Below are 12,904 nucleotides of genomic sequence, written 5' to 3'. Positions count from 1 at the left end.
CATCTTGAAAACCAGGTTGTAGGTGGCTTCTTTTTGGATGAAAACTCTTCAATCTTTGATCGACAGCATGAAGGAAAATATTTTTGGCCTCATTAGACGTCATGGACGTGCATCTAGATCAGACATGTCCAACGTTGGCCCTCCAGATGTTGTGAAACTACACATCCCAGCATGCTTTGCAATAGTTTTAGCATTCTCTTATAGCAAAACTGTGGCAAAGCATGCTGGGATGTGTAGTTTCACAACATCTGGAGGGCCAACGTTGGACATGTCTGATCTAGATGTTACAATTTGGGCAGGTCATCATACCCTTCTCCATTTTGCATTCAGTCATGATCACTGTCAATTCCAGGCACTACCATTCGGCATTGCCATATCTCTTCGCTGAGATCATGTTGGTTATGGCAAGCTTATGATTTAAAGAAGGTATCCCCTTTTTTAGACAACCATCTTCTGAAAAAAAATTCAGCTGTGCAGTTAATAAAGCATCTAGATTGCACAGTTCAGGTACTTCAGAATCAAGAGGAAATCCAAATCTTTAAAAAGTCAGCGCTGTAAATTTCTAGAGATGGTCTACGACCCATCTCTTCAGTGTTTTCTTGCTAGAAGACAAAGCATGGACCCTGTGTTTTCTCCAAGGTCCTGTGGGTAATATTGAAATTACTCACAAAGAACGTATCCCGAAAATAACTTTTTAAACAATCTGCTCTTGACGTATCATTTAGCTTTACAAATACCAAAACACCTAGATTGCACGATTCATATAATTAAGGATCATTCATTTCAGAATGTCTCGTCTAATACACTGTCAGTGCCTTCAGTTTCTCTGGGTGGTCTTTGACACCTCTCTCCAGCAAGTTTTCTTGCAGGAGTCTAAAGAATGGAACAGAAACAGAGGTCTTGATCTACTGGAGACAAAGACAAGGGCTCCTGAGATAAGAGCTGGTTTTCAAAAAAGCAGCTGCTCAATTATACGGGTAATCAATCCCTAACAAAATGGCACAAGAAAAAAGCACAAATGGAGCAGCGCTTTTACTACAATAAATAACACAAAAAAACTATTTGGGATAATAAATTAATTACATATAAAAAACATTTGCACAAATACACATAACCATAACAGATAATTAAAAAATGATTGAGTTGCTCACTCCCAGGACAGAATGAAGTAATGGATATCAATGGCTCAATTTTAAACAAATTCAGGGTAAGTACACTGTACCAAGGAATTGAGTTGAAGATCACTATTCAAAGATGGTTTAATGAAAAGTAGTAACACAGGTCCTCTCTATTAGTACAGTGTCCTGATACGGTGGTGTTTCAGGTATCTGTAAAAGGATCCGGATGTTGGAGCCCCAAGTAACCCAAAGGTCCTCTCTGGTGGTACGTTGCCCCCAAGAACCGCTAGAGGAAGCACAATAGGGCAATACAACAGAAGGTGGAGGAATCCTCTTTTTTGATGGTATTGAATAGAGCATTTCACCTGTGGGATTTCACCCGGGGGCACCCAAATTGTAAATGTTAAGTGGGGAACCACAGTGAGTCCCGTGGAGGGTTTTCACAATTACAGCAGTGACCAAATAGATCAGGATGGTAGGAAGTTGTCTTGAGCCCAAAGCCAAGTCCTGGAGTGAGAAAATAAGTGATGCGTTTCACTACTGGCTGTAGCTTTATCAAAGCCAGTAGTGAAATGCGTCATATGTTTCTCACTCCAGGACTTGGCTTTGGGCTCAAGACGACAACTACCTACCATCCTGATCTATTTATTTTCAGTACGCTAGGTTCCATTCACACAGTTCCAGTGGGAAATTGTCTAGAATTGGATGGGATAATCTTTATACATCTCTTCTCAGTTTCTGTGAGACAGCACTCCTAAATCTCTACAATGGTGGCTTGCTCCAAATCATCTCCTACAAGGTCGATCCTTCATCACTCTGGATTGGATCATTGACGTAAATCTCCTTGGTTGGGGTGCGATAACATTACATATTTGACCCCATGGCCTTTGACTCATCTGTGTCTGAGATGACTACCAATATATGTACGCAAACTCAGAGCCATCTTCATCGCTCTCTTGGAAGCTCTGTCTACTCTGGCCGGTGTCCAAGTCGTATTCAATTGGACAATGCCATAGCGATGGTGTATATAAATTATCAGGTGGTACAAAGAGTTTGGTAGCAATGGTAGAGGCAGCCAAAATACCGTACTCTCCTGGGTTGAAGCTTATGTTTCCAGTATTATCAGTGGGTGTAGAAAATTATAAAGCAGACTTTCTCAGCAGAACCACGTTTCATCCCGCAGTGGTCTCTCAACCGGAGGTCTTCCAACAGTTGGTTGGGAAGAGTATCCATCCACACGTACATATTACAGATGTGCACAAAAATGTGTTCATACATCCAGGTTTCATCGCTAGCTTTTTTTGGGCTTTGTTGTTTTTCGACATTTTTGTCCTCTCTTTTTACTTCCAAAGGCGTTTGACTGCCCTTCCAGAGGTCCAAACTTTTTGGACAGGGTGTGATATATATTCAATCCGGTTCATCCGCCTATAGTTCCATGGCATCTTAATGTGCTCTGAAACAAGCTCCTTAGATCCTTTTGAACCTTTGGAGTCAGTAGATCTTCATTTCATTACTTGGAAATTAGTCTTCCTGATAGCTATTGCCTCAGCTCTGCGGGTTCCTGAGTTTGAGATTCTCTTTTCTCATCTTCCATGGCAATAGAGCAGTTCCCCTTATGGTTTCTACCCTCCAGCCAAAAGGTTTTTCAGCTTTTCACTTGAATCAGGAAATTGTCTTTCCAGTTTTTCCTGCTTTGTTCGTTTCACTGGACCAGCATGATCTGGCTCTACTGTATTTAGTTTGAGCTTTGTGGATTTACTTGGACAAGATTTCTGCCATTCGGATTTTGTTTGTACATTGACGCTTGTAAATTTGGTTGGCCGACTTCTTCAAACAGACTGCTTGTGCCTTTGCAGGGCGATTGGCAGCAGACTGGTTGTTTGTGCATTCTACTAGGCTGGGGTGATTTTCTTGGCAGTGCAGTATGGAGCTTTGGCGAAGAAAGTCTCATGTAGCTACCTTGTTCTCTGTCCACACATTTACTCATTTTTTATTGTTTTCATGTTCTTGTTTCAGGTCATGCTACTTTAGCCATGTGGTTTCTGGTCAGGCTGCCTGAGCGTCAGCACTACTGGGGCAGCTATTAAGCATCCCAGGGTCCAGTGTCTCACCAGCCTTGCTGAAAGAGGGAAGATGGTTTTGGTCACTTACTGTTGAATCCTTTTCTCCGAAGCAGGCTGTTTGACACTGCATTCCCTCCCTCATGCTCAATCATGCGAGGTTTAGGGTATTGACCATCTTTTCTCCACTTATGTTTGTTTTCAATATGTTACGGCTACTCCTTAGCAGACAATTTTAAAAGAAGCACTGGCATGATAAGGGTGGGGGAGGAGCTTATATTTAATGTTACAATTTGTTTAAGTGCCAAACTCAAGCCCAAGCAGCAATCTCACGGTACAGTGTCCCACATCCTGCTTCAGACAAAAAGATTCAATGATCAGTGACCAAAGATCAATTTTACTTATTTTTTTAATAGCCGGTGGATTGAATGAGGAGATCAAAGAATTACATCATCGTATTGTAAGACAGAACTACAATGCACAAATCTGGAAGTTACTTATTAGTAAACTTGTGAAAGAACAAATGTACAAGGTAAGTCCTGTTGATTCTTAAAGTCTTTAGATTCATCACATGTTGTATGATCTACTATGTACACATTGACAGCACACAGGGGAATTCAATAAGGTGATGGCTGGATTAAATACTTACGCACTGTACTGCAGAGGGGAAAGAGATTTATTGAGATCTGTACACAAGTAAATAAATCCAAGGTGGTATGGGTGTGTTCCGCTATATTTTATTGGATTAGCGGGGGTGCTATCCTATCGACTAGGTGTATGTAGTCGAGAAAGAGAGGGAAAAGTAGTTGTAGCGGATGCACACCAGAGAATTTTTGAGAATTTTTTTATACCATGGGAGCCTTCTCCAATTTAATATTCAAAAGTGGGGAATCCTATTAATCTTTAATAATACGTGGATTCAGGAAATACCCACTGTAATTGCGAAATCAAAGAGCTTAAAATGTAAGACCTACAACATATAAATACATGAAATGTGCAAGAGGATTTGAAAAGTAAGTGTCAAATTAGACTTAAAATGTAAGTAGATGGGGCGGACAAATAAGGTGCTTGTTCTAGATTTGGGATGAGTACATCCAGGATATATTGCAAGAGGTCAAGTTTTCAATGATAGTATTTCGTCTGAGGTGTATATGTATGTATGTATGTATGTATGTATGTATGTATGTATGTATGTATATATATCTATCATTCGCCTATATTGGTTTGATTTGATACCTATCAGATAGAAAGATGCAATCCTTGCAAGACCCTTATTGAGCACTTATTGATGGGTACGCTCGTGGGTTGAATATATATGATATACAGTATATAGAATTCAATTGATATTCTTCATGGGAAGTCGCACACAATAATATCTCTAGATATATGCAGAATGATTGTTGCTGCTGCTGAGATCTCAGGAGTGTCCCTGGTCGTAATTTGACCTTTATGTTACACTCTAAATGTATTCCACTATAATATATTGGGGGACTATGTGTTTAACACGGTTTTATTGGAAACAAATTGCCTGAGTAGGCTTATTCTGTATGCAACAGTTTATTTTCTTATATGACTGTAACAGAAGCATCAGTTGAATTGAGAAACTGTGTTTAGTGTCCAATATGTGATTGAAACATTGCGCAGACAAACCACTAGTAATATTTTTGCAAAGGAAAGTTGCGTAGCTGTGCTTTACTGAACTCTAATTGTTTCCTGCTGTTGTGCTGACACCTAGTGGTGGTGAGGAAACCCAATTGGACAGCTAGTCCTTCACATATATATACGGTACTCATACTAGGATTTTAAGTGCGGGTGCATGCACAAGTCTAATGAACAATCACAGTTATAAATACATTTTCTACACCTATTTACAGCCCGCAATCTAACGCTACAGACATTGGGACACGTGTTTTGCAAATAAAACTTCTTCAAAGCTTCTGGCTTGAAGAAGCTTTATTTGCGAAACACGTGTCCCAATGTCTGTAGCGTTAGATAGTGGGCTGTAAATAGGTGTAGACAATTTATTTATAACTGTGATTGTTTATTAGACTTGTGCATGCACCCGCACTTAAAATCCTCTTGCACATTTCATGTATTTATATATTGTATGTTTTACATTTTAACCTCTTTGATTTTGCAATTACAGTGGGTATTTCCTGAATCCATGTATTATTAAAGATTAATAGCATTCCCCACTTTTGAATATTAAATTGGAGAAGGCTCCCATGGTATAATAAATTCTCTGGTGTGCATCCGCTACAACTACTTTTCCCTCTCTTTCTCGACTGCACTGTACCGCAGCAGGGTGCTTGCTAAAAAGTGTTTGCTGCCCTATAGTCAGTGAGAAGTTTTTTTTAAGCAAATCCAGCATTCATCCCTATGCTGCTGTTGGCTTTGAAAAGCAGCAACAATGGCTTCTTCGCCAGCTTTACATCTAACTGAGTTCCCCCCTTAAAGTGAGGTTTGATTTTAAGATACAATCGTATGGTGGCCACAATTAAAATGTAAAATTAGTTAATAAAAAAAGAAAAAAAACATACAAATACATAATAAAAATCTTTCTAAATAAAAAGGTAAAGCACTATTGGTTAGAAGCTCAAAAGTATATGGCAATTATTAGTTAGCTAGCGTATCCAATTTTCGAATATGGCCGATAGTAGTGAATTAGTCCATAATGAACAAATGATGGCAATAAACAGTTCTGTATCGTCACTGCTCATCATGTTAGTAGTTTGTATGCAGATGTTATTAGCAAGCTGTAGTTTACCTTGTTAGAGAAGTTATGTATTTTATGTCTGGCCAGACAATAGAGTCCAAATACCTTGCAGATTTATGTTGTAAATGGTAGCCTTCTGTGCCTCCCAGCTGCTGGAGCCAAATATCATTATTATTATAGCAACTTTATCCGGAGTTATCACCAGGGGGTAATCACCAGGTATTTCTTTGCGTAAATGGAGTTATGTATTATATATAGATGAGAGATGGAAGTCTTTTGTAGCTACAAGCATATGTCTCAATCAGGCCCCGCCCCCAGAAGTGATGCTGACAGTCTCCTGTCCGGGGTTCTCCCGGACAGGAGACTGTAAAAGTCGGCAACCCTGACTTACTGTTGCCCTACTTTTTCCAATTGGTAATACCAACAGCCGGAAAAAAAGACTTCTTTATAGTATAAAAAAATACAATAGAAAAATGTTCAAATGGTTACTATGGGGTTATTAAGCTCGGTGAAGTGATAAACTGTCTGGTTTTTATCACCGGCCAATCAGCTCCTACCTGTCATTTTTCAAACCAAGCCTGTAGCTTCACCGTTAGGAGCCGATTGGTCGGTGATAAAAACCAGACAGTTTATCACTTCACCGAGCTTAATAAATCTACCCCTATATGAGCAAAAATCTGTGAGAGTATGGTACTGTTAAATAAGGTAGTTAGTAACAGTGCTACTTAATGACCAAGTGCCCTGAGAAGGGTGGACAGAAAGGCATAGCACACTCTTCCACCCATCAGCATGTTACAATTATTGTAATATCGAATTATTCTGGTTGATAATTTTTCTTCAAGTTGTGGCAGCCACAACTTGGGTGTAGAACCCATTCCCATGAATTTTAGTGTAGACAAAAAGTTTGGTACTTGTGTAGTTTCACGGCGCCACCGCGCGCACAGTCTGTCTCAGAAACTTGGCAGCTTGCCAGACGCTCTGTTTAACTGTGCGCGTGCTGCTCTAGCTGTTTGGCTGCTTCCCATATGTAAAGCTACGCTATCAGCGTAGCGCCGGGCAGCAGCTGCCCAGCGCTGACAGGTCACTGTGGTACTTGTAGTTCCACAGTGAAATAGGCAGTCCTGCGCACCGCTGACAAAGGGGGTGTCCGAAATGTACACGCTACATTAGCGTCTGAATCCCGAGTCCTTGCAAGCCGTTAAGAAGGGTGGTATCTGGATTCAGACGCTAATGCGTCTGAATTTGGCAGGGTGTAGGGGTACATAGGGATGCACTGTGCAAAACACTCCTAAACCTGTTCACAATGACACTAGTCGACGTAACAGCTGTCGACCTTGTTAATTCCACTATCCACACCAACCCGAAGCGTGGTGATCAGCGGCGGTACGCGTCCTACGACCTTTTCATACCCCCACTATCCACGTCGGCGTGGAGTTGAGAATAGAAAGTGTGGCGAGTGCAGCGAGCAACCGAGCCCGAACCGTGGCGAGTGCAGCGAGCCCCGCAAGGGGACGTGGATACACAGGTATCCGCGTCCCCTCACGGGCTTCACAGGTATCCGCATCCGCTCGCCACGCTTCGGATTGGCGTGGATAGTGGAATTAACAAGGTCAACAGCTGTTATGTCGACTAGTGTCATTGTGAACAGGTTTAGGAGTGTTTTGCACAGTGCACCCCTATATACCCCTACACCCTACGAAATGCAGACGCATTAGCTAAAGCGTCTCAATTGTAGCGTGTACATTACACTACGCTGATAACGTAGCGCTCGCTGAGAACAGCTAGAGTGGCACGCGCACACGCTACGCTGGTAACGTAGCGCTGAGAACAGCTAGAGCGGCACGCGCACAGTCTGGCAAGCTGCCAAGTTTCTAACAGACTGTGCGCGCGGTGGCGCCGTGAAACTACACAAGTACCACAAGTTGAATTTTTTTTACATTAAGGGATTCCCCCTGCTGTCTATCCTCTCCCCCCTGTCTTTTTAGCAAAAACACTCATGGGAGGGGTTCTGTAGGTTGCCATGGAGTCTTGAAAAAATTATCGGTGAGTAATATTTTATTTTCCAATATTTTAATATTTTCCAATATTTTATTCTTCGTTACTCCGTAGCAGCCACACCTTGGGACATTCCAAAGCAGAATACAGGGAGGGCTAAAAGCAGCCAACATTTTGTGATGTGTACGGGCTTGCCTCCTTTTGCTTCACTTCTTTACTTTTCTCCTACACCTCGCAGTCACATTTTGACTTCCTCCAGGACAACACGTTTTAAACCTACTAATTAATTATCCCCTCCCACTTCTACCTCCAATATGTATCATGTACTCTCTTTATCTGGAATTATCTAACTTTCTCCCTTGTTTGCTCCACTTCTCTGCAAAACATGAAACAGGCTCTCAAGACGGGATGCGGTCATTTGGTCAACAGCATGTTGGTCGACAGTCATTAGGTCGACATGCTACAAGGTCGACAGGTCATTAGGTCGACACAAGCATTAGGTCAACACAAGCATTAGGTCGACATGGAGGTTTTCGCTGTTTAACCCGACATGTGCAGACAGGTGGTATCTAATGCCCTACCAACCACTAGGGCATGGTTGGAGAATAAAATAGGGTGGTGAGCCATGCGAGGGGATGCGCTGCACACTTTCCTGTGTCCATGTCGACTGTGTCGACATTTAGATAAAAAACAGTGAAAAACCCATGTCGACCTAATTTTTGAGTCTACCTAATTACCTGTCGACCTTGTCCCATGTCGACCTTTCAGCATGTCGACATAGTGGTGTCGACCTAATGACTGTCGACTAACTTATGGCCGACCATATGACACACATCTTCACTGAACCCAGCCAACTCCCATCCTAACCCTCTGTTCTAGGCTCACTGTCTTCCCACATCTGTGTCACCCCTATCTGTCTGTCCCTCCTTTAAAAGGTAAGCTCTCTTGAGTAGGACCCTTTTCCCTCATGTGTTTTCATACTATTTAAATGATCTTCTACTCCATACTGATATCCGGTTGATTAGGTCAACAGGCTATAGGGGCGACAAAGGGAAAAGTCAGCAAGAGTTTTCATGTTTATTTTTTTTTAAACTCTCTTTTTTACTTCACGATCCAAGTGGGCATAATATGGTGTGTACACACCTGAGATGAGCAGTGCGATACGATCAGATCGCATCGGATCGCACAGCATACATGCGATGGCATACAATTTTCACTATATAGTGCAGATCTGCACTATATAGTCAAGGCAGCCAAGACTTTCTGCCATGCGATACGGGAGCGCGCATTGGGATCGTATGCAGATCGCATGGGTTTTAACCCATGCGATCTGCATGCGATCTGTGTGCGATTCTGACTATATAGACAGAATCGCAGGGTGATTGTACAAGTGTGTTAACCACCAGAGGGCGAATATAATATTGTGACAAGGGCAGCGAGGGGACTTGGTACACTTATACGGTATCCATACCAACAGATGTCAATATAGACCCTCGAAAAGGTAAAAATCTCATGTTGACCATTTCCATGTTGACCTTTTTTGATGTTAATATTTACCATTTTGACCTTTTTAATGTGTGCACCTATTACCTGTTGATCAATACTGATTTACCTATTGATTGTCAACCTTATTATTGTTGACCTAATAATCCTCACCCCTCCATAGTTTGGCACCATGAACTCCATTGGTTTTTGGCCACCCTGATACTTACTTCAGTGTTTTGCTCTCCATATTTGTTCATTACAGTGTTGACCTACAGTATTGCATGTTGACCAACAGTGGTCTACCTATTTATTGACCTCATAAGATGTATACTGTACTCCTTTTCATGCACCTTATTTTGATGTTATATGTATATGGCAATGTAATAATATTACCATGGTCCCCAATACATCTGTCAACCACTTCTAAATATATTGAAATAGTGGGGCTGATTTAGAGATTGACATAAATTCAGTATATATATAAGGCTGCAATGTTTTCAGACACTTAATTTGAATGCCAACCAATCATTTTCTTGCACGTATTTAGTGCCAGTTATACTGCCCATACACTTGTGAGATGTTGCTTGCAGTCATTTGATTTCGACCACATCCGGACAATAAATCAAATGATTGTATGCATTGTTAAGAAGGCATTCAACGCGATGCGCGGGCACGCTGGTCGAATGTTGGGTCTCAAGATGTTATGTGTTGCACATAATATTTATCGAATTGCAGGAGCAATCGCATATGGTTTTTAACCACATGCGATGCTCGAATGCAATCCGCAGGTGGGGGGTGGGGAGAACGCTTTTCCATCGGCATAGGGATAGGGGGCCGGAGGGACCACTGGCAGCGTCTGAGATGGCGGGCAGAGGGCGGCGTTATGTAGTGCAAGAAGTAGCATTAGCGGGTGGCGTGGCTCTTTCAGCGGTGGTGGCAGAAGTGTTTAAAACACTGCGCAGCCCTCTGATTGGCTGAGATATCTCAGCCAATCAGAGGGCTGCCCAGTGTTTAAAAAATTCTGCCGCCACCGCTGACAGACCCCCACTGCCCGTAGCGCTACTTCTTGCACTACATCGGGTGCTGCAAATGGGACACTTTAGCACCACAAGATGCGATCGAATCTGATTGCACAAGTGTATGGGCAGCATTACATATCATTTCCCCAGTAGTGCCATTTACGGCCCCCATACACTAGCCGATTTTGGTCAGATTTCGGCCAGATCAGTCGGATCTGGCCGAAATCGGACCAAAATCGGCTAGTTTTGATGTCCCCTGAGATCCGATGCGCGGTCCCGTGCGCATCGGATCTGCGTCGGGTGGTCGAACCTGCTGCACGTCCGACCACCCGACTTGGGACCTAGTGGGGCGGCGCGGCGGTGGAGGGAGCAGGGGGGCTGGGGACGCTGCGGGGGACACAGGCGGCATAGAGCCGGGCAGGGGGAGCCGGGAGCTGTCAGTACTGAAAAAAAAAAAAGCCCATACAATGAATGGGCGGCCTGTGATTGGCTGAGCGCTCTCTTAGCCAGTCAGCAATTGGCTGAGACAGCGCTCAGCCAATCACAGGCTGCCCATTCATTGTATAGGCTTTTTTTTCTAGTACTGACAGCTCCCGGCTCCCTCTGCCCGGCTCTATGCCGCCTGTGTCCCCCGCAGCGTCCCCAGCCCGCCCTGCTCCCACCAGCAGCCCTGCTCTGTAGGCCCCCCCCCCCCCCTGCTCCCCGGGTTTTTTACATGTGATAAATCGAGACGATTTATCACATGTAAAAAATGGCACATCAAGTGCCAATCTAATCAAGCTCCCCCGGGGAAGCTCAGGGGGAAGTCGGGGGCGACTTGTCCTAAGGACAAGTCGCCCTAGTGTATGGGGGCCTTTACAGATTTACCCAGTAAGTTTATAGCAAAAAAAAAAAAAAGTACATTTTGGAGACTAATTTGGTTAAGGGAAACTCTGTAAGTGTTTCCCTTTCTGTAAGTGTCTATGCCTCGGATACATGTTGTCTTACCTGTCGCAGTTCTGTGTTGATATCTGTTGGTTTGATTATATAGTCAAAATCGCATGCAGATGGCCAGTCCGGCCTTGACTCAGGGCAACTGTTTTATAAGAAATGTAAAAATGTTAAGCTGCCCATACACGGAGCCGTTCACCAGCATCCGTTCTGTACTATGCGATACGCGCTCCCGCGCATCACATAGTACGGTACAAAAAGTATGTGCTGCACATACTTTTTGTACTAGGTACACATCGTATCGGATCGCAGTGCATGCACACTGCATGCACAAGGGATGCGATCCGATCCGATGTGTGCTGTTTAAGTCCCAAACGGATCCGTTAAACGGACCGTGTATGGGCAGCTTTATAATAATCCACACACACATTGTGTGTGTATGTATGTTCTCAATGTTGCAACAGATTTGCTGAATAGAGGGTTGAAGGACAAAAATTACTATTTTTTTGTTGCATAGGACTCTGCCACTATTGTAAATATGGTTGTTGAACTAAATGCATATTATTCTGTGAGCTAAATGTACAGTTATATACTGCTAAAAAAAATTATTTTCTTTTTTAGTCCTGCCTTTTTTTGATGTCTTCATGTGACAGACTGATAAGAGATGTAAAGGGCCTAAAAGCACCACTGGGAGGCATATTTGAGGTATAGCATGCATGTTATTTATATAAATTCTGTAAATGGTGTCATATTTTCTTTTACCTTGCTTTTTAGAGTATTGTACCACAGTTTGTGCGACCTCTGAGATGCTCTCTCTGCAAGAGATGTGCAAAATATCCGCTAAAAATGTCAACATCTCTGAGAGATTTGGTTAATTAGTGCACTGGTCGGCCTCCTTCCCACCTGGATTCTAGGAAGGGAACTTACTCAAACCTGCCTCTGGTAAATCCGCAAGGCAGGGTCAATTGTCCAATTCCCCATTCTTCTGAGTTTAGTGACATTGCACATCTCACCACACAATGCACAATGCTGCACCTTACAACTTATCTTTCCTGTTCTGTCCCTGCATTGGCGATGGTCTATCCACCTAGGTGGAGCAAGACTGCAGGAGAAACACAGGCAAGCCTGGAGCCTGGATAGCGGCACCAGCAGTATCAATGAGGTGCGTTGATAGAAGTGAAAGAGTGGAAGTGCTGTCACTCACTCAAACAGGCAGTTATTAATTATTAACCCCTTCCCGACATTTGACGTACATTTACGTCATGGCCGGGAGGTACTTCCCGACACATGGCATAAATGTACGTCATGACTTCTAACTGTCACTGCGTCTAGAGACGCAGTGACAGTTAGGTGATGTCTGCTGTCCCTGACAGCAGACATCCCCCCTCGCCGCCCAGGGGGGGCAGGGGTGCCCCCCCCGGTCGGCGATCGCTGTGATTGGCTGTTCAAATCTGAACAGCCATTCACAGCGTTTCCTGTGTTACCGGCGGCTAAGCCGCTCGGTAACACAGGGATCGGTGGTGATCGGTGCTGTCAGGTACAGCACCGATCACCACCGATGTGCAGCCCACCCCTCGCACC

At 43.4% G+C, this 12,904-nt stretch overlaps 1 protein-coding gene across 4 annotated transcripts in view; it reads left to right on the top strand.

The window, feature by feature from the left end:
• TRANK1 (tetratricopeptide repeat and ankyrin repeat containing 1) overlaps positions 1 to 12,904 on the top strand; it is a 173,335-nt gene that overhangs the window by 66,662 nt on the left and 93,769 nt on the right. For all 4 annotated transcript variants that reach the window (XM_083188218.1, XM_083188220.1, XM_083188217.1 and 1 more), the window contains 2 exons: positions 3,595 to 3,710; positions 11,945 to 12,028. In XM_083188218.1, coding sequence (XP_083044344.1) covers positions 3,595 to 3,710; positions 11,945 to 12,028 — 200 coding nt within the window. The remainder of the gene's footprint in view (positions 1 to 3,594; positions 3,711 to 11,944; positions 12,029 to 12,904) is intronic.

Source organism: Crinia signifera, chromosome 5, assembly GCF_055691185.1.
Source record: "Crinia signifera chromosome 5, ASM5569118v1, whole genome shotgun sequence".
Classification (NCBI taxonomy): domain Eukaryota; kingdom Metazoa; phylum Chordata; class Amphibia; order Anura; family Myobatrachidae; genus Crinia; species Crinia signifera.
This window is presented reverse-complemented; position numbering and strand designations above follow the sequence as displayed.